At 47.8% G+C, this 24,233-nt stretch overlaps 1 protein-coding gene across 4 annotated transcripts; it reads left to right on the forward strand.

The window, feature by feature from the left end:
- Positions 1-404: 404 nt before the first annotated feature.
- Positions 405-24,082, forward strand: FBXL18 (F-box and leucine rich repeat protein 18). Of its 4 annotated transcripts, none has more exons than XM_088174296.1 (6): positions 405-535; positions 1,128-1,328; positions 2,146-3,686; positions 6,311-6,529; positions 11,614-11,689; positions 18,373-24,082. In XM_088174296.1, the coding sequence occupies exons 1-6, from the start codon at positions 518-520 to the stop codon at positions 18,472-18,474; spliced, it is 2,157 nt and encodes a 718-aa protein (XP_088030422.1). In that variant the 5' UTR covers positions 405-517; the 3' UTR covers positions 18,475-24,082. The 4 variants fall into 4 exon arrangements, with proteins under 4 accessions (XP_088030422.1, XP_014726139.1, XP_088030421.1 ...); XM_088174295.1 differs by lacking the exon at positions 405-535 and adding an exon at positions 822-1,028; XM_014870653.2 differs by lacking the exon at positions 11,614-11,689 and having other exon boundaries at positions 407-535.
- Positions 24,083-24,233: the final 151 nt, after the last annotated feature.

The following is a 24,233-nucleotide window of genomic DNA, read 5'->3' on the forward strand; positions in this document are numbered from 1 at the left end:
TCCCAGGGAGAAACGAGCAGGATGAGAGGTGATGGTGTTAAGCTGTGCCAGGGGAGGGTCAGGTTGGACATCGGGAAGCATTTCTTCTCAGAAAGGGTTGTCAGGTATTGGAAGGGAATGCCCGGGCTGGTGGTGGAGTCAGTGTCCCTGGAGGTGCTTAAGGAAAGCCTGGACATGGCACTCAGTGCTCTATTCTGGTTGACACGGTGATGTCCGGTCAAAGATTAGACTCGATGAGCTCAGGGCTCTTTTCCAACGGGGACGATCCCGGTGTCGTCTGACTCCACGGACCCGCCACTCCCACCATGGCGGCGCCGCCCTCAAGATGGCGTCGCGCCGGGGCCGCGCCGCGCTCAAGATGGCGGCGCGGGGCGGGCACTGCCGCGGAACCGGGTCATGGCCGCGCCGGAAGAGCCGTGGGGCGGCCGGGCCGGCGGGAGCGAGCCCGGGACGCGGCCGCTGCGAGCGGGGCCCGGCGGGGCGGTGGCGGCTGCGGCGGGACCGCGCGGCCGCCGCCATGTTCCGCTGCGGAGAGGTGAGCCGGGGCTTATGGGGCTCAGCTCGCCCTCCCCTTCTCCTCCGCACCGGCCCCTCGGGGCGCCGGTAACCGGGGCTGCTGTGGGGCTGGGGGGAGCCGGGCTCGGGGGGCAGGGAGGGCGCTCGGTAGCAAGGCCAGGGCGCTGGAATCGCCCTCGCCGGGTGTGTCCGGGGCGCTCACGGGGGCCGTGAGGCCGAGCAGCCCCGCTGGCCCTCAGGAGCTGCCGTGGCGTTAGTGCCGGTTTGGGCTGTGGTTTCGCCGTTAAGGTGTGAAAGTTGCACAAGAGCTGTGGGTGATGTTGGGCTGCAGTGTTGGTGTGTGCCTGTATGTGTAAACAGATAGATATAGCCGTATATGTATGTATATATATGCATGGTTATGTAACTCTTAAGGTTATTGAAACGGGTGGTGCTTGGAAGAAGGATGTAGAAGGAGATTGCTGTGATATATTTAGGAAAGGATCATGGACAGTCACTTTTCCAGTTGCGAAGTAAGTAGAATGAATGGAAATGTTAGCCAACAGTGAAAGACTAAGTGGAAGTACCTCTGTATTCTCCTTTTCTTTTTCCTCTTTTTTTTTCCCCACCAGGAGGTCGTAAGTGAGGAGAGTGAGGAGGAAAGCAATGGAGTCAACTTGATGGAATTCTCAGATGAGATCCTTCTGCACATCCTCAGCTACGTCCCTTGCACAGACTTGGTCCTGAATGTCAGAAGAACCTGCAGGAAACTCGCAACACTTTGCCTTGACAAGAGTCTAACACATACAGTTCTGCTTCAGAAGGACTATAAGGTGGGGAGAGTAGCTTGCTTCTTCTGTTAGCTATGAAGACAAATCTGGCTTCTGAAAAACAATGCCTACAAAGAAGTAGAGCTTTCCAATGTGTATATGCAGAAATAGACTGCTCCTGAACTCCTGAAATCAAATACACAATAAGCTGTTTTATAAAAGCAGTTATTTTCCAGAATGCTTTGTTAGAACAGCTCTGTGCTCCCTTAGTTATATAAAATACTGTCAGTGAAAACTTAATTTCTCCATGTTTCTGGAAGCTAAAATGAAAGTAAACATGACCTTCCATTTGTAACTGTGATTGTGTAAAGTTACCATTTTCTCAAAATATGTTTTCCGTGGTGTTGTGCAAAAAAATCTTGTGCATGTTGCTGTCAGGCATGCAGTCGTCAAAGCCAGAAATTGTGTGCGTGTTCTAACAAAAATAAAGCTTGGGAAGGAAGGGTGATATATTCAATGAGAACTGTATCAGCCAGAGCAGGCAACTATGCTTATTTCCAAAAGAGGAAACAGAATGAAGAAGAATGGAAACATTCTTTCAATTTGAGTTTCAGCGCATAGTCAGTTCTGCCGAAATAGCTTTGCTGGTAGGAAATGGAGGTGATTTTCACTTCCACTCTCGCTGCTGAACAGAACTGCAGAAGCAAAAGGAAGTGTAATCTTTAGAGTCCAAAATATGGCAGACTGAGCTGCCAGCAGTGTGATAATTCCCCACATAATCCAAGTACCAACCACTGTTATCCCCATCTCCAGCTGGAAAACGGAGTCAGTGCCCACCATTGCTGTATCTCTCACTGAATGTGGTTTTGTTTGGGTGCAGGTAAACAAAGACAAAGTGAAGCAGCTGATGAGGGACATTGGAAAGGAGATTTACCAGCTGAACATGGCTGGCTGCTACTGGCTGCCCAGCTCCACCATCGACCACGTAACACGGTGCAAGAACCTGGTGAAGCTGAACCTGTCGGGGTGCCACGTCACCTCTCTGCGGCTCTCCAAGATGCTGTCCACGCTGCAGCACCTGCGCTCCCTGGCCATCGACGTGAACCCAGGCTTTGATGCCAGCCAGCTGAGCAGTGAGTGCAAAGCCACCCTCAGCCGTGTGTCGGAGCTGAAGCAAACCCTTTACACGCCCTCCTACGGCGTCGTCCCGTGCTGCACCAGCCTTGAGAAACTGCTGCTTTACTTTGAGATCCTCGATCGCTCGCGGGAGGGGTTTATGCTGTCTGGGCAGCTGATGGTGGGTGAGAGCAACGTGCCCCATTACCAGAACCTCCGCATCTTCTACGCCAGGCTGGCTCCTGGCTATGTCAATCAGGAGGTGGTGAGGCTGTACTTGGCAGTGCTGAGTGATCGGACACCAGAGAACCTCCACGCCTTCCTCATCTCTGCCCCCGGCAGCTTTGCAGAGACGGGAGCCACCAAAAACCTCCTGGACTCCATGGCCCGAAATGTACGTCTGGATGCTTTACAACTGCCCAAAGCCTGGATTAATGGCTCTGGGCTCCTGCAACACTTGAAGTTCAACAACCCTTTCTACTTCAGCTTTAGCCGATGCACCTTATCTGGTGGGCACCTGATCCAGAGGGTCATTAATGGTGGGAAGGATCTTAAAAGCCTGACCAGTTTGAATCTCAGTGGCTGCGTTCACTGCCTGGCCCCAGAGTCCTTGTTTCGGAAAGCTGAAGATGACATTGACAGCAGCATTTTGGAAAGCCTGGTCGTGTCTTGCTGCAACCTGAGACACCTGAACCTCTCTGCAGCTCACCATCACAGCTCTGAAAGCATAGGGAACCACCTGTGCCAGCTCCTGTCCAGGCTAAAGCACCTGCTCTCATTGGCACTACCAGTTTGCTCCATCACAGATGTTGCTGCAAGCGTGGAGAAGCCTCCCACCACACCTAATTTGGTGCCCCAAACATTTGGAAAGAAAGTTCGGATTGGGATACCGACATATCCAAGGAACTTAGGGGACCAGGCAAATCAGAAGATCGAGTCCTCAGTGTTTTGGGCTCTGATGGGAAGCCTCCGATTTTTGGAAACCTTGGAGATAATTGGGTCCAGTTTCTCCTCTGCCATGCCCCGCAACGAGCCAGCAATTCGGAACTCGTTGCCTCCCTGTGTCCGGGCACAGAGCGTGGGGGATTCAGAGGTGGCTGCCATTAGCCAATTGACTTACCTGCAGAGCCTCACCTTAGCACAGCTGCCAAATATTCTCACGGGCTCTGGGCTTGTCAACATCGGGCTGCAGTGCCAGCACCTGCGGACTCTTTCCTTGGCCAACCTGGGCATGATGGGCAAGGTGGTCTATATGTCTGCTCTCATGGACATGCTGAAACACTGCAGGTGTTTGAGAGATCTCAGGTGAGGGGCTGCCCTTGAACATCTTCCATTTTGTTTGTGAATCTCCAGATATGTGATGTGTGGTTTATTGTGGCTGCTATTAAAAGTATTCCAGTCCAGAGTAGCTGCAATGTCTTGAAAACTGGATATTTTCCTTCCTGACTTATGGAGAATAGGAAGGCATTGCATGTTGTCCTTGAGGACTCAGGATATGCCCTTTAACCAGTGTTTTAGGAGCAAAAAGTGCTGTGACTGCCTTCCTTTTAGATAAGGAAGAGTGCATGCTGCTTATTTGGGAGCTAGCAGCTGGTCAGAGCTGGTTAAATACTACATGCCTTTGCTGACTTTTTGGCTTTGTGTACATGCACACCTCTTAAATTTCCAGGAAGGAAGAGACTCCTACACTGTCTAGATAATGTAGAGTTTTCTTTGAGTTTTCCTGTGAGATATTTGTCTGCCTTGGGTTTGTATGAAAATCTCTCCTCTTTATTTTTTTATTTCTTTTATTTGAAATGTACTGGAAACATTCCAGATTTAGAGTTTGTCCCGTTGGTGTTCCTCCTGGTAGGATTTAAAGGATCCTACCAAGGGTCTGATCTTAAAGAGAGCACAAAGGAGCTTCATGGTAGCCACAATGTGCTTATGAAAGGAAACTGATGGTTTCCTTGCACTAATCCATATGAACACAAATGTTACCATTTTAGAGAGATGAGTTTTTTCTTCTTTTTTTTTTTTTCAAAATTAGCCTCTTCCAGTGAAACTGCAGAACCTGTGAGTCCCATTGTCCCCCTTTGTTCACAAAGCTCCAAAGTGCAGTTGAGACAGCAAGGTCACAGTTCTGTTACTGTGGCTGAAATTACTGCTCATCACTTGAGACTGGTGCTTGTGTGCATGTCCTTGATCCACTGCAATAGTGAGGGGAGCCAGTGGGGCTAAAACACCTCAGGAGGGTTTTCATTTCCCACCACTTCTCATTTATAACGGGGGAGGAGTGTGCTGGTCTCTCATCCAGGGGGTGGCAGCTGTTGGGAATTCGGTTGCTCAAGGTCTTGGGTTATGTGGATGTGTCTTTAACCTTGAGGAGAGTAAATAGCCATGGAGGAACTGAGGGCTGGGGAAGGAGGTTTGGGTGTGCAGTGTTGCTTTGCTCATCCTAGGCCCTGTAGCTTCCTGTGGCTTTGAAATGGAGGCCAAGAGTGACAGAGATGGGAGCAGAGCCTGGAATAAAGGCTGCAACAAGGCTGTCCCCTTATATTACATTTGGGTGGAAGCTGTCACTCTTCCTCTCTGAGTAAAGCCTAAAGTTTTATATTGGCTTAAACTGGTTTTAGAAATTAGCACTTCCTCCTGATAAAGTAGTTTCCTTTGGATTTGACTAATTCCCTGCTGTTTCCACCCTTTTTTCCCTTCCCAGTTTTCCAGGCTGAGGAACGTTAGTTTAAGGGGCTATTCCAAAGCAACATTGCCATCTAGCGAGTGCAGGGCTGCATTGCAGGTGTGCCTGGTGTGTCCCGGAGATTCACCTGGAAACCTCGATCCTGGAGATTCCGTGCTTTTTGTCCTAAATTTACAGTGCCCCAATTATGATGTTGAAGAATCGAAAAGGCTTCCCATTCTCTTAATATGAATTTTAACTTATTACCCAAAGTGCAGATATACTCTCAGGATCTCTTCAGGCAATGCCACTCAACAGCAGTCACAGGCTGAGGCTGAAACAGAATTTATCAATTAACAGGATTAAGTTGCTGAGATACCCCTGCATACTACAAAGCCTATGCAGAGATTACCCAGATCAAGTTGGGCCCGACATCTTGTTATCACCTAATGGATTAACCTTCTTGGAGCTCCTGGCTTTCCTGACCCAATGACTGAAATTCCAAAGTGCTCTGAAGCCTGGTAGTAAATCTGCACTAAGCAGATGAACTCTCCTGGTGGCACGGGCCTCAAGCAGGTTCAGCTCCCTGCAGGCTGGTTTCTGTGAGGGAATCACCCATTTATACTGCTGGTTAAACCACAGACCCCTTGTTGGCCAGGTATGGCTTCACTGTGTCATTTCATTTCCCTCCTGGATCACTGTGATAGAGGATCCTGTCTCCCTTCCCTGAGCCAGATGTTTAAGGTAAAGGTTGGGTTGATGATGGTTGTTCTTCCTGTGGGAGAGCAGTAGCTCTGATCCTTTGCCAGGGCTGGTCGTGGTCACTGTGCTGGCCCCAGTTCTGCATCAGCCTGTGTGCACTGTGTATTTTTCATGCCTGCTTCTCCCCAGGCAGTAAGCTGAAGATATGACCGGTTTGGGCAGTGTTTGTACACTGGAGCAGAAGGTCCCTAAATCCACACCACCTGCTTGGTGATACAGAAGAAGCCAGGCTGTGCTTTTAAGACCAGAGTGGATCTGCTGCTTAGACCCAAGGCTCGTTTTACCACCATACTTTGTGGGAAACTTGCAAAACCAGGGTTACTCCCTGTGGGCGCCAGAATTCTGCAGTTTAGGCCCTTTCTGCCTATTTGTACCCTTGTCCTTCAGGCTCAGAGGCACTGCTCGATCCATTTGCCAGCCGCTCATGAATGTGCTGTGTCTTTCCCTCTTGTCTGAGAGCATCCCAGGCGTGAATCGCCCATTGAGTTGTTTTTGTTGATTCCTGCAGGCTGGAACAGCCGTACTTCTGTGCGGGCGCCCAGTTCTTCCAGGCACTGAGTCACTGCTCCTCTCTCCAGCGCCTTTGCATCGTCTCCCGGAGCGGGACTCTGCAGTCTGACGCAGTGATGTCATTCATGGCCAGCTGCCTTGAGGTCATCATGTGCCACATGTTTATGGGAGAATCTCTTACCGTTTGCAAAAATCTCCAGCAGTCCATTGTCCGGAGGTGAGTGCGGAAAGGGGTGGATGTGGGATTTCTGGAGCTGGTGGAGATTTATCTCCATCCGCTGGCTTGCCAAGGTTTATATGGCTTGGAGCTCTTGTTCCAAGGAGCTAATAGGTAATATGTAACTGTTTGGCACATCAGCCAGCCTCTTACTTTAATAAGAGTGAATCAGTGAAATACTTGAAGGTATTTTATGAATATTTGATTCCATTCCCACCCGTGTTCTCTTCAGTTCCGCTGGCCGAGTTGAAGTTCTGGATGCAAAGCTCCATCATAAATCAAACGACACTTTTTGTGTAAACAAAACATCTGCCGACATTTTAAGTACTGAGAGATTTGACCTTGAAGCTTTCCTCCTTTCCCACAAGTGACTAAGATAATTCTCTGTCCTCTAATCACTTGTAAATGTCACTTACTGATAATCCCCTGGCAGTGCAATTCAAAGCCTTTAAAGGGTTGTTGTGAAGGGTTTTTTTCTTCGGTGGGCTCGTGAGGGGGGAGAATTGGTACAAACTGCCTTTGCACGTTTGGCAGTTCTTAAAGGCATTTTGCTTGGCCCCTTGCAGCGTTCTGAGGCTCACGTGGTGGGAAACGTTTGTGTGTGAGCCGTGAACTGCATTTGAAAAGAGAGCTTTTAATTACGCTTGGCATTTGGAAATCTTCTAATAATGGCAGTCATCTTACAAAATATTTCCCATGCAGCAGACTTTCCATTATTATCTTTTTTTTCTATGAGGCTATTTCCCCGCCTTCAGTCTGTTTTCTTTGTCACCTACTGTTGCTGTGCCCTGTTAAGCTCTAATAAAAATTTCAAATCACACGGCGTTATTAGTGTATCCTAAAGGGTGCTCCTCCCCCCCAGCCTTCCTCCAGCTTCAAACTAACTTATTACACTTGGCTTGTTTCCGTGGATCAAATCCAGGGAAGGCTGTGACTATATTAGCTCCCTACCAAACTGCTCCTGAGATTGTTGCTGCCTCTGAAAGCCTCTGTGTCCTTCTGGGATAGGGATTGTTGGAAATATCTGAGTAAATACCTTGTGATGCAACAAGGATTCTCTGAGTTTTTACACAGGGCTTCGTATCTGTAAAAACATTACTGGGTTGATTTCAGTTGTGCTTTGGGGATCCTTAGAAAGAACCAGAAAGAAAGAACCAGTTCCTGTTTTTTATTTTCCCTCCCTTCTGAGGTGTCGTTGCAGCGCTGCCCAAAATTTTAATGTCCACTTACTGAGCAGAAATACATCATTCTGCAGTCTTTTCTCCCTCTTTCTCTGTCGTGGACTGATTCTCACTACATTCTCTACCTCTTTATAACCTAAACCCTGAGAACTTTCCAAAGAGCAGCTGATGCCTTGTGGAAATGTTAAAAACTATTTTTATATTTAGCTACAGTTCTGGCTGTCAAACTTATTTTCTTGCTTTGTATTTTATTGATAGAGACACATGTATGAAAACAGGGGTTTTTGAAGGTTGGGTTTTGTGGGTTTTTTTGCTGAAGAGAGCATCTGCTCCCACTGCAAATTATACACCTGAAGTCATAATCCTCTGTGACATTATAATTGGTGGCTCTGGAAACGATTTTGATGTCACATAAGATTATGACTTCAGGAGGAGGATAAGCAGTGGGAGCAGATGCTCTCTTAAGCAACAAAGATCATGTTCTCATGCAACTGTCTCTAGTAATAAAATAGAAGAAACAAAATACAGAAAATGATGTGTAAGCAAAGCCTGGAGTCTTCCACGAGCCATCAGCGAGTCTTTAACCACGTGACTTCTCCAGCGATTCCATTCTCATCCTTGCACAAATGTGCCTTGGGATGGGGTCAGGAATTGACTTGCTCTTGACTGCATTTTGTCTGCTTCTCCAAGGCAGAGAGATGTGCAGTGAAATCCGTGTGTGAGCTTAAACCTGTGGGTAAGGCTGCAGTTCACACAGCATGGCTTCCTCTAAGAGTGTGCAGCTGGTGTCTCTTTAATCCAAGTTTTTCACCAGGCAGCAAGTTGGAAGTTAGCTATCCTTGTTGCCAGAATGAAATGAGGTGATTTATTCTTATTTTTTTCTATTTGTTTGGAATGTGTGTGGATGCTGCATGTGAAACATGGGGAGTGGGTGGGAAGGAGGAGGTGAGAGGCTGGACCTTGAACCTTTGTTTGCTCCCTTCCTTGAGCTGGGGCAATTGATCCATATTCCTCAGGCCCCACTGAGGGTCAGAGTTCCTGTTTTAGGGCTGTGATGATGGTGTTGTTTAGGCTGAGAGAGATAGTTTTGAACAGCAAGATGGAGCCAAAGTGATTCACATTCTCCCAGTGCCTCCAAAAAGAGAAGAAACGTGAGTGGGAATGGGAAGGACCCAGGGCTGGGCATGTATCAGGAGTTTGCTGCAGAAGGTAGAGCTGAGAGGACTTGAAAATGCAATATAGTGCAAGGCAGTCCTTTTTACGAGTGTGGGTGCACAGGAGAGTTTGGGTAACAGAAGAGGCCAGAACCTATTTGGGGAGAACAGACTGGTTTCAGCTGTGGAATTGTACTGGGAGATGGTGAATATACAGGGTGTGGTGATAGGAGCTTGGGAATGAAATCTGCTGCATCACAGCAATGGCTTAAAGCCTGAACTGCTTCTCAAACTTTCCCTTTTTACTGTAAAAGGAGGTTAGTATTATGTATTTCTGTTCCACTGGCCTGGAGAGAGGTTGTTCTCGTGTCTCTTAGTCTTGTGACAGCTTTGAAACAGATCCTGTGGTGTCCAGCTTTCTGGTGAGCAGTTTCTGGTTGAAGTTTGCTGCTATTTGGGACAAACTAGTTCGTGTATTTGAGTCATTAAAACCTCTGATTCAGTTCTGGCTCTTTTGCAATGAAACAAAATAAGCAGAACAGGGCTCATCTGGAGCCTCATCAGCAAACAGGAGGCTTGCAAGGGCAAGGTCTCCTCTGAGCTGTAGAAAAGACTGTAAAGATTGTTTCCCTCTGGGCAGATAAATCATTGCAGTGTTTTTCTTTATTCTTTTTCCTTCAGTGTGAATGGGAGGGGGGAGCTCCTTTATGGTTCAGGGAGATTCTCTGCACATAAGAAGGGCGTAGTGGTTAGGGTGGGAGATGTGGCTTGAGTGATCCATATCCACTTCCCTGATCTTCCTCAGGTTTCACATGTGACGTTGGTCTAGTCTCAGTTTCTGTGTAAATTGATATTTTTTTCCCCATCACATGGTGCTCAGCTGCTGCCACACTTCAGATAGCAGCAGATCCAATGAACACAATGTTTTCCATTTTATGCTTGGACCCCACTTTGCTGGAGTGCTCAGCTCCAAGCACATGTTGTCCCTGTTTAAATAACTCTTCTGTTCAAACCGCTGCAGCATTAATTCCACAAACACTAAAACACCACAATTTGAGGCCCTTGTGGTTGGAGGTTCAGGCACGAGCCCAGACCTGCTGCTGTGCCAACGCTTCTTTGCAGAGAAGGTAAATTTGCTTTGCCATTTAGGGCTGAGCTGCTGTGCTGGGATTGTTTCTAAATTCCTGCACAGACCCGTGTGTCCAAAGGCTGATCCAAGGGGACGAGCCTTCCAGGAGCTTTCCCCATCTTTTGCACAGTGTTATTTTGTGGAAGAGTCAGTAGATGGAGCTGTGACCCATGGAAGGTCCCACCGTTTACCGAGGGCTGCATGCTAAAGAATCGTATTTATATGCTGGTATGTCTCTGCCCCAAAAATCCTGCGGGCAAGGAATTTGGATGACTTCAGCCTTACACAGCTACATGGTGTGGTTAGAGGGCACTTCAAAAATGTGCAGGAGAAGTTGCTTTCCTGGTGCTTTCCTTGCCATCAGAAAACAGGCTGGAAGAGGGGATGGGAAATGCTTTGACAAATATCCCCTTGGCTTCAAGGACAGATTTTTATTTTCCACTGTGTGCCTTTAGAATTTTGTCGGTTTTAGCTGAAGTGTTTAGATAGCTCCTATCATTCTAGTGGTTTCAAGGACTCTACAACACCAGACAATACAAGCCAGTGAGAAGTCCTTGGAAAAACACCTTGGAAAAAGATCAAGAAAGCTACAGTAAAATAAAAACAAACAAACAAATTTTTAAAACCCCAAAGCAAAACAAAAGACCTCTGAGAACACAGCATCATTAGGGATTCTTCATCAAGAAGAGGGAAAGTGTCAAGGCATAGAGATGAGCTGTGATTTATAGAAATGGAATATAAGGGAAATAACCATGGTGCAGCTGGAGTGTTTTGGGGTGCTGGATGGGCAGCTGGGCTCAGCTGTTCACGTCTCCCAAAAGTGCTGTTGTAAATTCCTAGAGTCTGAGAGCTGCTGGGAGATGGTGCAGAGGGCTGGGTCAGTGTGGGGTTGTGGAGCAGCATCCCCCCAGAGCTGTGGGGTTGGAGTGGGGACGTGGCAGTTCTCTTCTGAGCTCTCTGCCCCTGTTCCCCAGCCACACTGGTACCTCTCTCCAGCAAATGGCTTTGGAAAGCACCTGAGCAACTCAGCACTGGTGAGGCCACACCTTGAGTCCTGGGTTCAGTTCTGGGCCCACCACTTCAGGAAAGGTATTGAGGGGCTGGAGTGTGTCAGGAGAAGAGAACAGAGCTGGGGAAGGGTCTGGAGCACAAGTCCACGGGGAGAAGTTGAGGGAGTTGAAGGTGCTCAGCCTGGAGAAAAGGAGGCTCAAGGGGACCCTTCTGTTTTTCCATAACTCCCTGACAGGAGGGTGCAGCCAGGGGGATGTCAGGCTCTGCTTCAGGGAACAAGGGACAGGACAAGAGGAAATGACCTCAAGGTGTGCCAGGTAAGGTTTAGGTTGGATATTAGGAACAATTTCTTCACCAAAAGGGTGCTCAAGCACTGGCAGAAGCTGCCCAGGGCAGTGGTGGAGTCTCCGTCCCTGGAGGGATTTAAAAGCTGTGAGGATGTGGCACCTGGGGACATGGTTCAATGGTGACCATGGTAGTGCTGGGGAATGCTTGGCTTTGGTCTTAGGGGGCTTTTCCACCCTAAACAATTCTGTGATTCTGTGACTCAGGTCACTCTTGGGCTAACCAGTGCTGGAAAGTGCAGAGAATTTTTTTTTTTTCATTTAGGACAATCTCACTCTTCTGGGGATTCAAACTCAGAGGAAGAGAAACACAAACTTACCCTGCCTTGTGCCTGTGTCAGGTATGAGCACTGCTTGGTTTGAAGTGACTTTCCTGATAAGATTCCTGCCACTTTCTAGGAAGAGCTTTCAGCCTAAGTTACATCTTCTTGTTCAGTCTTCTGTAGTATTACCTAAATTTCCCCTTACTTGTTTTTGTCCTTTTTTAATGTGAAACTCTTGGCTGGATCTTCCCTTTTTTTTAAACTGCTGATTCCAGTGGCCCTGTGTGGCTGTGAGAGCTGTGATCTTGCTGAAGGGATGAAGCAGCCTCCTGGGATTCAGCTGCAGAAACAGGGCTTCCAGGTGGGAGCACAGGGCTGAAATTGAGTACTGGAAAGTGCTGAGTGAGCCGGTCCCTCTCCTGGCGTTTAGCACAGGACTGAGTTATCACAGATGAATTTTTGCTCACCTCAGGGCTAAGTATTCCCCCTTGCCCTAGATATCCCTGCAAAATTCTGCTTGCCTGGATTCTCATTGTGGTCTCAGCCTCAGAAAATCCCTCTTGGGGATCCCTTTTACTCTTAGAGGGGTTGGAAGGGGCTCTAGGGGCAGTAAGTGATTGTGAGATCATCTTTGAATTCAGCCGGGTCCTGCAGTGCTGCCCACCCAACTGCTGCAGTCCTACTGACACTGCAAAAAGCTGCTGTGAACACCTCGGGCTTTTTCAAGATTTTCAAGCTGGTTTTGCATCCCTTCAGCACGTTCTCTTCCTTCTGACCTTGAAGAATTCCCTGTCTGTACACTGTTGGCTTTTCTGGTCCCAGAGCTGCTGGTCCCACCCTGCCAGCCCCAGTGTGTGAGGGCTCCAGCCCTGCACAAGTGGGATTGCAGAGGACTTAATATATCACCAGGCTGGTGTAGTGAGTCATTAGCATCCTGCTCAAGCTTTCATTGTCTGTTTCGTTTCCTGCTCTTGGAAACCCCTGAATCATTCTGTCACACACTGAATAACAAACTGCATCCTTGTCGGTTTGCGTTGCCCAAGGATTCCTTGGCGGGCTTGGCAAAGGTTGAATGCACGAGGTGTGGCACAGACACCTTTGCTTTTACCAGGAATATTGTTTATTGGTGGGTTTAAATACTTTACAAGCCAGCAGGGCTTGTGGACCATCCCCAGTTTGCCATATTAATTTATCTTCTTTTGGGGGTACTCACAAAACCCCTTCTTTAAATGCATTCCTGTGGCTGACCCAAATGCCTCGTTTTAACTGCCAGCTCGTGTGTTTTGAAAGGAATTCAGTTCTGAAACCTTCCTCAGCGGGCAGATTGGTTTGTGCATGAAATAACTTTCAAGGATTGTCCTCTCTCTCTTGGCTGAGAAATAATATTGGAATAGCACTGTCGTGCTTTCTCTTCATGAGGGTGTAAAAGGCTGAACGGAAGCATTAACTGCAGCTTTAAAGCATTTCCATAGTAAAATAAATCTAATTGAGCAGTTATTGCAGTAGCTTTTTAATTTGTGGAAGAGATTAGGAAATAACTTTCAGCTTGCTCTGGCAGAGCACTCCCCTAGGACGTGTCCTGGGCGCTCTGGCATCGCTCTTTGGGTTCTTATTCCCTCCCCCTCTAATTGTCCGGTCACATTTGAGTGATGCAGAGTTCAGCTGGCAAAATAACGTAGGAACCTCAGTCTGCAGGCGTGTTTGATACAAGCCTCAGTTCACAGGAGAAGTAGCAGAGTGCCATTCATGCCTTACAGGGAAACCACAGCAGAGAGATGTAATTTGCCTCGGCTCGGGATGAGTCTGATGTGTTATTGCTCATTCCCTGTGGCTCAGCACAGTGGCAAAGGAAGAAGCTGCGTTGAGGATAATGGGAGAGTTGGCAGTGATGTGTGTGAGTGATTTCCAGAGTCCCATCTACACCCCTTGGTCTCAGGTTGGAGACTGCAGTGACATAGTGTGGAAAAATCAGCAGCTTTGGGAGAATGTTGGTTTGTCTACGTAGACATGAAGGGATGGAAGATACCCCTGAAGGAAAACACTTTATAGCAAAAATATCTCATTGTGTGGAGTTAAGAGCAACCAGAGGAATCTGAATGCCTTTCCTTGGAAACTTTTCAAGTCCATTTCTGAGGTTTGGAAATAAAGTCTGCTTAGCACTGGCACTCTGGCAGGGCTGGAAGGGAGAATGGCATTAGAGAATGGACCTGCTTTGGAGTCAGTGTGGGGAGGGTTTGCACTCCAATGAGAGGTTTCTGGGGGATGAGTGGGAGGCAAAGGTTCTCCCTGCTCCCAGGGGAAGGGGCCTGGGAGAATCCCACCTACAGTTTCTTTGGTGAGGCCAAATCTTCTTTGGAAGATGCTCTGCAGAAGCTTCTTTGGCAGTCACTGTAAGCAAGGAAAGATTTGCAGCTCCCTGGTACTGAGGTCAGGGCATGGCCAGTGGAACAAATCTTAAGTGTTTGCCTGGCATTCCCTGAGAAGATGAGAAAAGTGTGTGTGTATGTTGGGTCATGCTGCTGCCAGCTGCTCCAGCTTGTCCTGGCACCTCCTCCATTCCACCGTGCCATGCTTCAGGAAGGGAGTTTCCAGGCTGGCTCAGGTATGCTGGCTGAAGCTTTCAGGACAGATGCCACACTTGAACTTCGAGGTGTGAGCAAGTCTTCCAGTAAAAACAGGCTGCGCCTTGCAGAGGATTAACAGGGCTTTGTGCATGTAGGTGAGAGAGCTGCATACAGGGCAGAAAGTGAGTTGGTTTGAAACCTCTGCTCTTGAGAAACTTTTGCCTCTCCAAAACCAGCTCATCAGCCTGTGGGGAAGGTCAAAACAGAGAGGGGAGAAGGTGTGTGACTGCAGCAGAGACTGGTTTGCATTAGAGTTGTGCCAACCAGAGTCCACATCTGCTCTGTCTCCACGGTGCTCTGTTCCCCCAAATCAAACTTCTCCTCATTTCCTTCCTTCCTCTCCTTCTCTAGAGCTTCTTTGTCCATAAGCTCAGCTTGGTTTGTGGAGGTCAGAGATCTGCCCTTGGTCCATTCGTGATACACTGCATTTCCTCACTTCATCTGCTTTGTGCTGCTTTTGTTGGCAGTGTTTAATTATCCCACATTGAGAGCCCTGGGCCTTGCTTGCCAGCCTCTGGGAAGTGGGATGTGCTGAAATGTCTGATTTGGCTTAGGACTTTCCTTGGGTTTCTGTGGAAATCTCAAGGGCAAGAACATTCTTCAGCCCCAAATACTGCCTTATCCTTTCGTTACAAGTAAAGAAGGTTTGAGCAGCAGCTAATGCAGAGAGCTGTCACCTTCCAGGGTTGCAGGGGGGTATAATCCATTTTTCCAGGCTGGCTGGTGAGATTCCCCATGGCTTTGGGCTACCCTTTGGATCTATCAGCAGGTGGAATCTCCTGGGGACTCACTGTCCTCCCTGGAGAGGCATGTCAATGTTTGCCAGGAGATAACTGCATTCCAGGGAGGGACTCTTTTGTCTTGCTAAAATCGAGGAAATCTGATCAAAGTGCAGCCTTGCTTTAGACTTTTTCTCTTTCTTTTTGACTTTGTCCCTGACCTACATATTGGATCCTGCCACAGTGGTTGGAAGTAATTGAGAACGTAGTGTTAGGCTATTTACCAAGCTGTTCACTTGAAAATAACCTTACTGAGTCCAGTCCACACCTGCTCTGGGAGAATTCTGGAGACAAATAGCAAAGCATCATTAACCCTTTCATCCACTTACAACCAGATCGAGATCTAAGAGTAGAGAGATGCTGTACCTCTGCTGATGCCAGCAGGAATTTGTGACACGAGGTGTGCTTCACCATTTCTTTCCCAGCTCTGTGGATGATTCCAACCGGCTGCTGAAGCCAGGTCTGCTCTGTGTCCACATCCACATGAGGACACTTCAGAAACCTCCTTGTGGAAATTGCTGCTGGGTGGTTGTTGGTTTGGTGTTGGTTATGCTGGAAAATATATGTGGTGAGAGGAGGGAGGTGTTTTCTTTGTTATCCCAGTAGTTGTTTCTGATTAAAGGATCTATTTTGAAGGGACTGCTAGTCAGTTGCCTAGAAAACTTGCTTTCATTTAATTAATCATGATGAGTTTAGTCTGGAGGTTTTGTAGGGGAGAGCAGGCAAGCATATCCTTGGCTTTTTTCCCTTGGAAAAAAAAAAAACCTAAAAAAAGCAGGGCTTCATGTCTGAAACTGCAGCTCTTTTGTCTCCTCAGGTCAACATCCTTCTCTGTCCTTCGGGTTTTAATTTTACAAGCCATGCGTTTGCAGAGGTGGATGGAGTTTGAAGTCCATCCAGGTGTGGAATGAGGAAAGAACCCTCAAGAAGATTACAGGAGCTGTTCTGCAACTCATTAACTCACTCTCTTCCCCTTCTTGTTATCTCCTCCCCGTGCCTGGGGCCTTTCAAAGTAGTGCTCTAAGTGCCTCTCACTTAATCTAGCCCACCTGGACAGGTGTATGAAGAAAGGAATTGCCTTCCGGGGAAGGACTAAAGGAGCATGGATTGCAGAGGGAGGCTGCTTTTGGGAACTGCTAATCCCAGTTTAACATTATGACAGCTGCTCGTTAAAATCAGGGTGTTTTTTAACAGGCAGTTAAAGGAGAGGCTTTGCACGCACATTTAACTGAGAATAATAGTGAACCATGTGCATTTGATTTTTTTTTTTTCCTTAAATCACGCAAATTGTACATGGAAAGAATTCTCCGGCGTCAACTTGCTGGGGTATGGAATTTACAAGGTTTGCAGTAACATACAGTTTCCTGTTGAAGGGGGGGGGGAGAAAATCACAAAGCTTTCTTTTTTTTCCTCTTATTTTAAGACAAGTACAAACCCCTGGTATAAGCCCAGCCTCTTTAGGAGGGACACTTACTGCTTTGGGGTTTTTCACTTGTCTCGGTGGCAGTTCATCATGTAAACTTGTCTGGGTTCTTGTTTTTATAGCTACATGTAAAGGCTGCTTATAAACTACAATTTTGTACTTGGTAAGAAGGCAGCACTCAGGTCCAATTTGGGAGAGTCTATATACAAAGAAGGAAGCAGTTTCTTTCCCTTGGGAGATAGCAGTTTCTTCCTTTGCTGAACTTGAGTAAACTTGGTCTATTAACATGATTTTCTCTGCAGGACTGTGGTGTTGGATAAGAAACACGAAGAGCTGAGGCAGAGCAGGGACTATCAAAGATACATTTGGCTGTATTTTATGTGATTTCACTGCAGACTTTACCAGCTGCCTCCCAGATCAGCAGTTATTTGCTGGTTGATTTCTCGAGAGCAGTGCTGTGGAAGTAAGAAGCTGCACATCTCTGACACAAGTCCCCAGATCTGCTGGGGGAGCCGTGTCCTTTTCTGCCAGCCCTTAGGCATGAGGCATGAAGGGCAGGTCTGTGATGCAGAGAGATATAAAATTGCCCCAGGTAGTTCTGTTGCTGGAAATTCTTATTCCTGCAGCTACTTTGGTTCAGGCAAATTAATTCAACCCACCAACGCTGAGCAGCTAGCCTGGGAATGGAAGTTTCTCTGCTGTGTTTTTGGCAGCTCTACTCCAAATGGTTTGTGGATGGGAATGTCCTTTCTGTCTCCCAGGAAATGCCAGTCTCTCGTGTTGTTTCCTTCAGCTGGCTGTATGGCTACCTGGGATTTTCGTGTCTGTTTCCAGCAGCTGGATCTCCAGCCTTTCCTCACTGTTTGACAGAAATCTGGCCATTTCAGAGCTAGAGATGAGCTGGAAACCTTCCAGACACACCTGTCTAAGTTTGTTGAGCTGAGAGCTTCTCTTTGGACCCAGCACAGCTTGGTTCAGCCTCCAGAGACTGGTGCTGCCGGTGTGACTCTGCCTCCTTGTGAGTGATAATGAACAGGTCCTTGTCACACCCTTCAGAGGAAACATCTTGGTGGCACAGGACTGAGAGTCACAAATCTTTTTCATCTTAAGGTGCAGCTCTTAAGGGTACTTATGCTACAGTTTTACCCCTCCTCCCCCCCAGCTTTAAAAGAGTGAACTCTTGTTACACTGCACTGAGTAATACCATTTCTCTTCCTCACAGGTTGCTGTCATGTAAAGTACTTGCTGCTGGGCACTTGGGCTTTTTCTGTACGGTTCTTTCTACATTGTTTAATGGCTTTAACTTTTGCAAATCTCTTCCTTTGCTCTACAGCCTGGATTAAAAAGAAGGCTGCAGTGTGTGAGTGTGAGCACACTTAAATGCTTATCCGCACATCTGAGCTTTCTAAACTTGCCTATGCTCTAATTGCAGAGTGTAGACTCTGCATGCAGAACAACCCAGCCTGAAGTGATAATCCCAGGCTCAGCCCCGAGGGAATGCCTGACATTGCTCTGGCCTGATTTTCCTAATGGCTCTGCAACTTGCCTCTGGTTTGCAGGTGGTTTAAATTGTTATCGCTGAGCACCTTGCCCAGCTTGGGCAGAGCTCTTGGCATCTCTAAGATCCTCTAAGAATACCTACGTGTCTTGATTTATTTTTTATTAATTTTTTTTTTAAACTTCTTCCTCCCTCCCGATTTTAGGTGCAATTTGGGCTTGTGCCAGCTTAGCAGACTCACTGCAAAGGGGTGCAAACTCAGCCTGAACTCCCTGCTGACACAGAGAGGGAAGAGTGGGAGTTCCAGCTGCCCCTCCTGCCTCCTCTGAGCAACCCTTCCTTGCCCCCATCCTGCATGATCGATACCCAGGCCATCCCCTTCCCTTGCACTGGAGAATTGGTATTTTTCCTTGGCTAATAACCTGTGTCTGATTTAGTTTCCAGGCAGAACGCCCTGCATTAAACGTCGTCATTTTCCCTCTGCTTCACGAGGACTTGACAGAGGTCATCAGAGATGTCCCCATGCGGCACTTGGATGAAATTACCTTGTTTAAAAGCAGAGTGGCTGAGGAACCTCCCAATTTGTGGTGGTGACTGTCACAGCATGGAAGGGACAAGTCGGTGTGAACCCATGGAGCAGCTTCTTGTTGGCCTGGATTTCCCATCCTCGGCTCCTGGCCACCTCACTGGATGCTGTACAATCACTTCATGCAGGTGCAATTGCAAAATAAAAAAAGCTGGTTCTTTGCAGTGGGGTAACATCTATTGGATATTGCTTGCATCTGAAAGTCCTGTCTCAAAGGCTTGTGGAATCTAATGAGTGTTTCCTTGCGGTTAATATGAATTGTTTTTGTTATTTTACTGAAGTTAAAGGTAAGAGAAACTGACTTAACAATGCTCTTTCCCCCGTGTCCCCTGGTGTCTGTCCCAAGGGCCCCTGTGTACGTTGGCAGTGTGCTTTGTGGTTTTGGTGGAAATCATTCTTTGCTTCAGTCTGTTTTTGGCAAAGTAGAAAGCCTAGGCCAGCTCAGAGGCACAAAAATGTGTTGCTCAATTGAAGTGCATCACATCTTTTCTATGTTACAAATAGGCATTTGTAGTCACACACGTGCAGTCACAGATTTAAAGGTTTTTTTGATTGAGAAGTACCACAAGGACTCTTTTAAAATTTTTTAATAACAAATTATGGTCATTTACACCTTGACCATGGTATGTTCCTGCTGATGCTGTTTCCATTGGTCTGGTGGAAGAAGTTCACAGCTCTTCTGGAATTCCTTGTCCTAGGGTAGATGGTGCCTACAGTGAATAAGAGGCTCAGATCTGATTTATATGCAGTCTGTCTTGCAGTGTAGATGGGAATGTAGTGTTCCAGTTCTGTCCTTATATCCCATGCCTTGAGCTCATGCTAATTTTAGAGATGTTATGAAGTATTTTCACAGTGTGATTTCAGTCAGCTTCTCTGCTCCACAGAACTTCCTCAGGCATCAGTAGTGGTCTGGATCACTTTCATATTGCCTTATTTACTGAGCACTTTTAAAAGCATCAGACAGCTGTACCAAAAGCCAAGTTACAAATTCCTGGAGCTACAAGTCTGGGTGGCAGAATTTTCCTTGGTAGCATACCAGGTCTGTCTTCTGCAAAGCAGCTGCTGACCAGAGCTGTCTAAATTCACCCAAATCCTGAATGTGTTGAGCTCTGCTTTTCTGGGGAGGCCCAGAGTCGTCCAAAGATGATGTGCCCATCTCCTTGCCAGCATTTTCTACTCGAGATGCCCTCTCCCAAATGCCCTTCTACCCTAAGTGTTCATAGGAAGCCTGGTCTGATGGGATAGATTTGACAACAAAATGCATCTCCCAACCTTGGAGGGCTTCCTGTCCTTATTTTCCAATCAGCCACGTGTGAGCCTGCCTGGAATTCTGCCCCACAGGTGTAAATCTTGAGCCAGGCTGTGATAACCTTTGTGCTCAGAGAGGTTACAGTAAAGAGCAGGTAAGTGTCAGGCTCTGCTAGTGCAGGTCTGTGCCTTGCTGAGACCAATCCCTGGTGGTTTGCTGTCTTTTTCAAGGCTCTCTCCCTTCCCCTGTCAGGCCAGGGAGCCAGCACAGCTCCTGCTCCCCTGGGAATGCTGCAGCTGAGCTCTGAGCACTCCCTGAGCGTTTGAGGCTCTGCCTCAGCTCCAGCTCTGTCCAGCTGAGTGTGAGGAGCTGCTGTCCTGCTCCTGCCACTGTTTTCCCTCCCACTCTCCCCCATGAGGTGGTTCTTTCTACCTTTTGTCAGATTACTCACCTGTTTGAATCCCCTTCTCCCTCTCTTCTCTCTCTCCCTTAGCACTAAAGATGTGATTTTTGGCAGAATCACGAGCTGCTGCTCTGTCCAGTTCAGGCCAACTTCAGCTCTGCCTGCTTTTTGTCCGTGTTTTTTTCTAGGATAACTAGCGAGGCCTGGGCAGAGGGTGTTTGCAAAGCTGATTTCTCCTTGTTTGAAGCACTGGCAAAGTTGCTTTGTCCTGCTTGTGCCGCTGGCCTGAGGGCAGAGGGAAGGTGGAGGGTGTGGAGGCAGCTCTGATGCCTTAGGGGACCTGTTCAGTCCTGTGAAGGAATCCTGATGTTTGGTTGGAGTGAGGCCATTCCCACCCTCAGCGGGGATTTCCCCTGCATAAACACGCTGTGGCATCAGCAAGAGCTTGGCAGTGCTGCCAGCTCACCTCTTCCTGTTCCCTGGAAAACCCGGACTGGGGGGCAATGGTGTGCAGAAACCAGCTGCTGCTTCATTCTGGTGTTAAACCTTTGCTCTTGGGGTTGCAGTCACCTGGTGGAACACTTGGCTTGGCACATCCATATGCACCTGCCTCGTGTCCTGCTGGATGGGAGCAGCAGCCAGGGATGTTTTATATTCTGTTATTCTGTTGCCAGGGATGTGATGTTTGGGCATCTGTATTCATGCAAGTGGGTCACAGGTCCTGATGATGCTGCCAATTATAACCAGGGTTAGGAAAGGTCACCCACAGGTGATAAAGGTAGCATCCCAAATAGTAATAAAGAGCTAAAATCTCCTTCCACCCCCAGCTCCCCAACTCTTGATATCTCTACTACAAATCCTCTTATAGTGAGTGAGAATTTCCGCTGCTTTTGCACTCCAGGCAGGATTCACCAGATGTTAATAATGTGCTTATTTTCTCTAAGTGCTATTTTGGCATCGGTGTTAATTACAATTTATATTCTGCAACATTTACACTGGGAAAAGAACCCACCCTAATAGTACCCAATTGGCAGAGCTGGGCTATTAAACACAGCTCCATATGTTCTGAGCAGAGCAGTGGATGGGACTCAGAGCCCACTCAGCACTCAGGCTCCAGCAGGCAGCTGTAGAGGAAGAGAGGGGAGCAGAGAGGGGTGTTCTGCTCCTGGATTTTATTTAATATGAAATCCCCTCTCCTTTTCTCTGTCCTCATCTCCCCAGATATCTCCCTCCTGCTATCTGTGAGCATTTAAGGAGGTGATCTCTGAGCCTGCTGATGCTGCTGTCCGTAGTCTAAAACAAATTAATTCAATTCCAGAAGGTGCCCTTCTCACAGGGAGTGCTTCTGCAGGATCCCAGTCCCTGCTGGTCTCTTCCTTGCTGCCTTCCAAAGGAGACCTCCAATCTTTGCTTTGACCACCACCAAGGTGTCTGTGGTTCTGTAGAAGGATATTCTGGGACAGGTACTGTTCTTGTGTAAAACTCAATGTAATTTTCTGCTCTGCTCATGTCCAAAGGCTTGTTTGGCAAAGTGGCATTTGGTTCCTGCAGGCTGGGAGGGTCTGGAGTGACACTGGTGTGGGGAATTCAGAGGGGTTAAGGCACCTGTGTCCCTGTGGTTTTCTTAGGAGTGTAGGTTGAAGGATTGCTTCCTCAGCTGTTTGCAAAGCTGATTTCACGGTCTCTTTAGGAGATGGCAGTGGTTTATCCACTGCTGTGTTTGGGGAAGGGGCTGTGTGGTGACATTCTCTCCCTCCAGGAGAGATCTGACTGTGGTCACTTCTCTGTCACGGAGAAGGAGAAAATGGGAGTGAGAGGAGTCATGGATCTCACTCTGGATAGCCGGACACACATTGTGAGGCTTGGCCTGTTTCCTCACTTATGGAAGGGGAGGAGGCTCCCAGGTGCTGAACTCTCCCTTGCAGGTGAGGAGCTGCTCTCTGGGGAGCAGAGGGCAGACCCGGGGCTGGTGTGGACTGAGAGCAGCAGAGACACAACCCCACTCACTCAAATTCCCATCACTGTCTCCTCTGCTGGTGTGTGGGATCCTGGGAGCAGAGCAGGACCTGTCCCCTCACGTTGGTGTTCAGAGCTGTGGCAGTTCTGGGGCCATGGACAGATGTGTGGGACTGTCCATGTAAGGTCCTTTATTCCAGCAGTGCTTTTTTTTAGGGCAGGGCTGTAGGAATTTGGGACTTTGTCACTGGCGGAGTGAACCAGTGCAGAAAGGTTGTTTCACCTGACTGAGGGGGGATGCAATTCCCTCTTGGCTGGTCCCAGCAGTGTCCAGCCAAAGCTGGGAGAGCAGTGCAGGAGCTGTGCTGGGTGTTGCAGAGCCCAGTCTGCTTCCACTGCAGCTCTCCTGCCTCTTTGAGATGCGCAGGCAGCCGGGGTACTCCAGCAGGAGAATCATTTCCATAGAAACCAATTGGGATGTTGTACGGGGAATAATGATTAATAGTGAAGGGATGTTGCCTCAGGCCCTTTTCATTTTTTAGGGGGCAGTGAGGGACAAACTAGGGCACAGGTGGGGGGACAAGGAGACTTGAAAACTAATGGAAACCATCTCTTCCATTAATTTCCAGGGCAGCTTCCCCTCTTCTCCTCCTACCCAGCCCCCCACTGCTGCTCCCAGCTTTCGTCAAATTTTCAAAATGGCTAACCTGGTTAGAAATAATCATAATAATAAAAAAGGATGGATGAGGTCTGACTACTAACATTGTTGCTGTTAGCAGCAGGATTTCAGCCATAAAACATGAAGCAAGGGAGGCATTGACCTTTCCGCTGTTTGAAATGAATGGAGACATCAATATCTATTGTTTTGTGGCATTGACCTCTGACGCTCTCGGTTCGCCCTCCCCTTTCTTTTTTTTTAATTTCCCCCTGACACTCGAGGAAAGGGGTCAGTCTGTACCATCTATTGATCCCGATCTTACTTGGTGATAGGGAAATAATTAGAATTTTAAAGATCTCTGCTGCTCTCTGGTGAAATACATACACAGAGGCACAGGCTAAGCCCCCGCTTGCCATGTTGTGTTCTCCCCCCTTCCTTGCAGAGATCCAAAGCTCCGAGATCTGAAGGAAGGCAGATCAATATAGGTTTAATCATGATGGGGGTTTTATTTCAGTTTTTTAAATGGTAAAGTGTAACGTTTTATGTTAATGCTGTCGGAGCCTGGCTGCCTGGTGCCTTGTTTTATTTATTCTTTTAAGTAGCCCCTTCTTTTGTGAACTTCATCTATGTACAGAGAATGTGAAATCAGGCATTGCTAATTAGCTGTATGACAATTAAGTAATGTAGCACAAAACCATTAGGACACTGGATTTGTTTTTGAAGTTTGTCCTTTGAAGTGGAAGCTGCAACTCCCTGCCCAAGGCTGCTGGGGAAAATGTTTTTCTATCAAAACTTTCTTTGAAAATAAAAAGTCAGTGTAAGAGTCCCTATTTCTGTCGTCTCTCCCTCTAAACAGCGGGTGGAAATTGTTTCTCCTTGTAAAAACTGCTGGCATTGATAGAAAGGGGAATTCAGGAAAGCATTAAATGGGCAGTTGGTCTCCAAACACCCTCAGTTCTGGTAGAGATGTTACCAAAAATGCTTGTTTAGCTCCTTGAGAGGGAACGGTGCCACACTAGGAGAGAGCACCCGGCTCACGACCCTGGAGATGGCAAAGGGAGGTGGTTCTAAAGCTGGGGGTTCATCTCTGACACCCCAAGTGCCATCAGGGTGACAGGCTGGTCACAGATCCCTGCAGGCTCCTGGCTTGGGGCTCCTCTGTCCGTGCGCTCGTTTGACTCTTGTGTTTGCATCTGGCCCTTTGTCCTCGTAGTGAGTCGAATTCTGAATGTGCAACTTTCATGTATGCTGGTGGCATGTAAAACTTCAAATAAAGAGTGAAACATTTGGAACCAGCTCTGTCTCCTTGCCTCCTGATTCTCATTTCCCTCTCATGGGGAACACTTTGGCGTTGCCAGGTAAGGGGTGTGTGGGCAGGGCTGTGCCTGGGTGCAGCCCCAGTCTGCACTGGGAGCTGTGGAGTGTCACTGGGAGTGCTGGGAGGAG

Source organism: Sturnus vulgaris, chromosome 16 (assembly GCF_052056855.1).
Source record: "Sturnus vulgaris isolate bStuVul1 chromosome 16, bStuVul1.hap1, whole genome shotgun sequence".
Taxonomy (NCBI): domain Eukaryota; kingdom Metazoa; phylum Chordata; class Aves; order Passeriformes; family Sturnidae; genus Sturnus; species Sturnus vulgaris.

What these genes read in the sequence shown, in the direction of transcription:
- FBXL18 (XM_088174295.1), top strand. Translation starts at nt 1,002, where the DNA reads ATGGACAGTCACTTTTCCAGTTGCGAA. An exon ending in TGCTTCAGAAGGACTATAAG is followed by an intron (nt 1,329 to 2,145) that starts GTGGGGAGAGTA and finishes GTTTGGGTGCAG; the next exon opens with GTAAACAAAGACAAAGTGAA. An exon ending in CAGCAGTCCATTGTCCGGAG is followed by an intron (nt 6,530 to 11,613) that starts GTGAGTGCGGAA and finishes TTTTTCATTTAG; the next exon opens with GACAATCTCACTCTTCTGGG.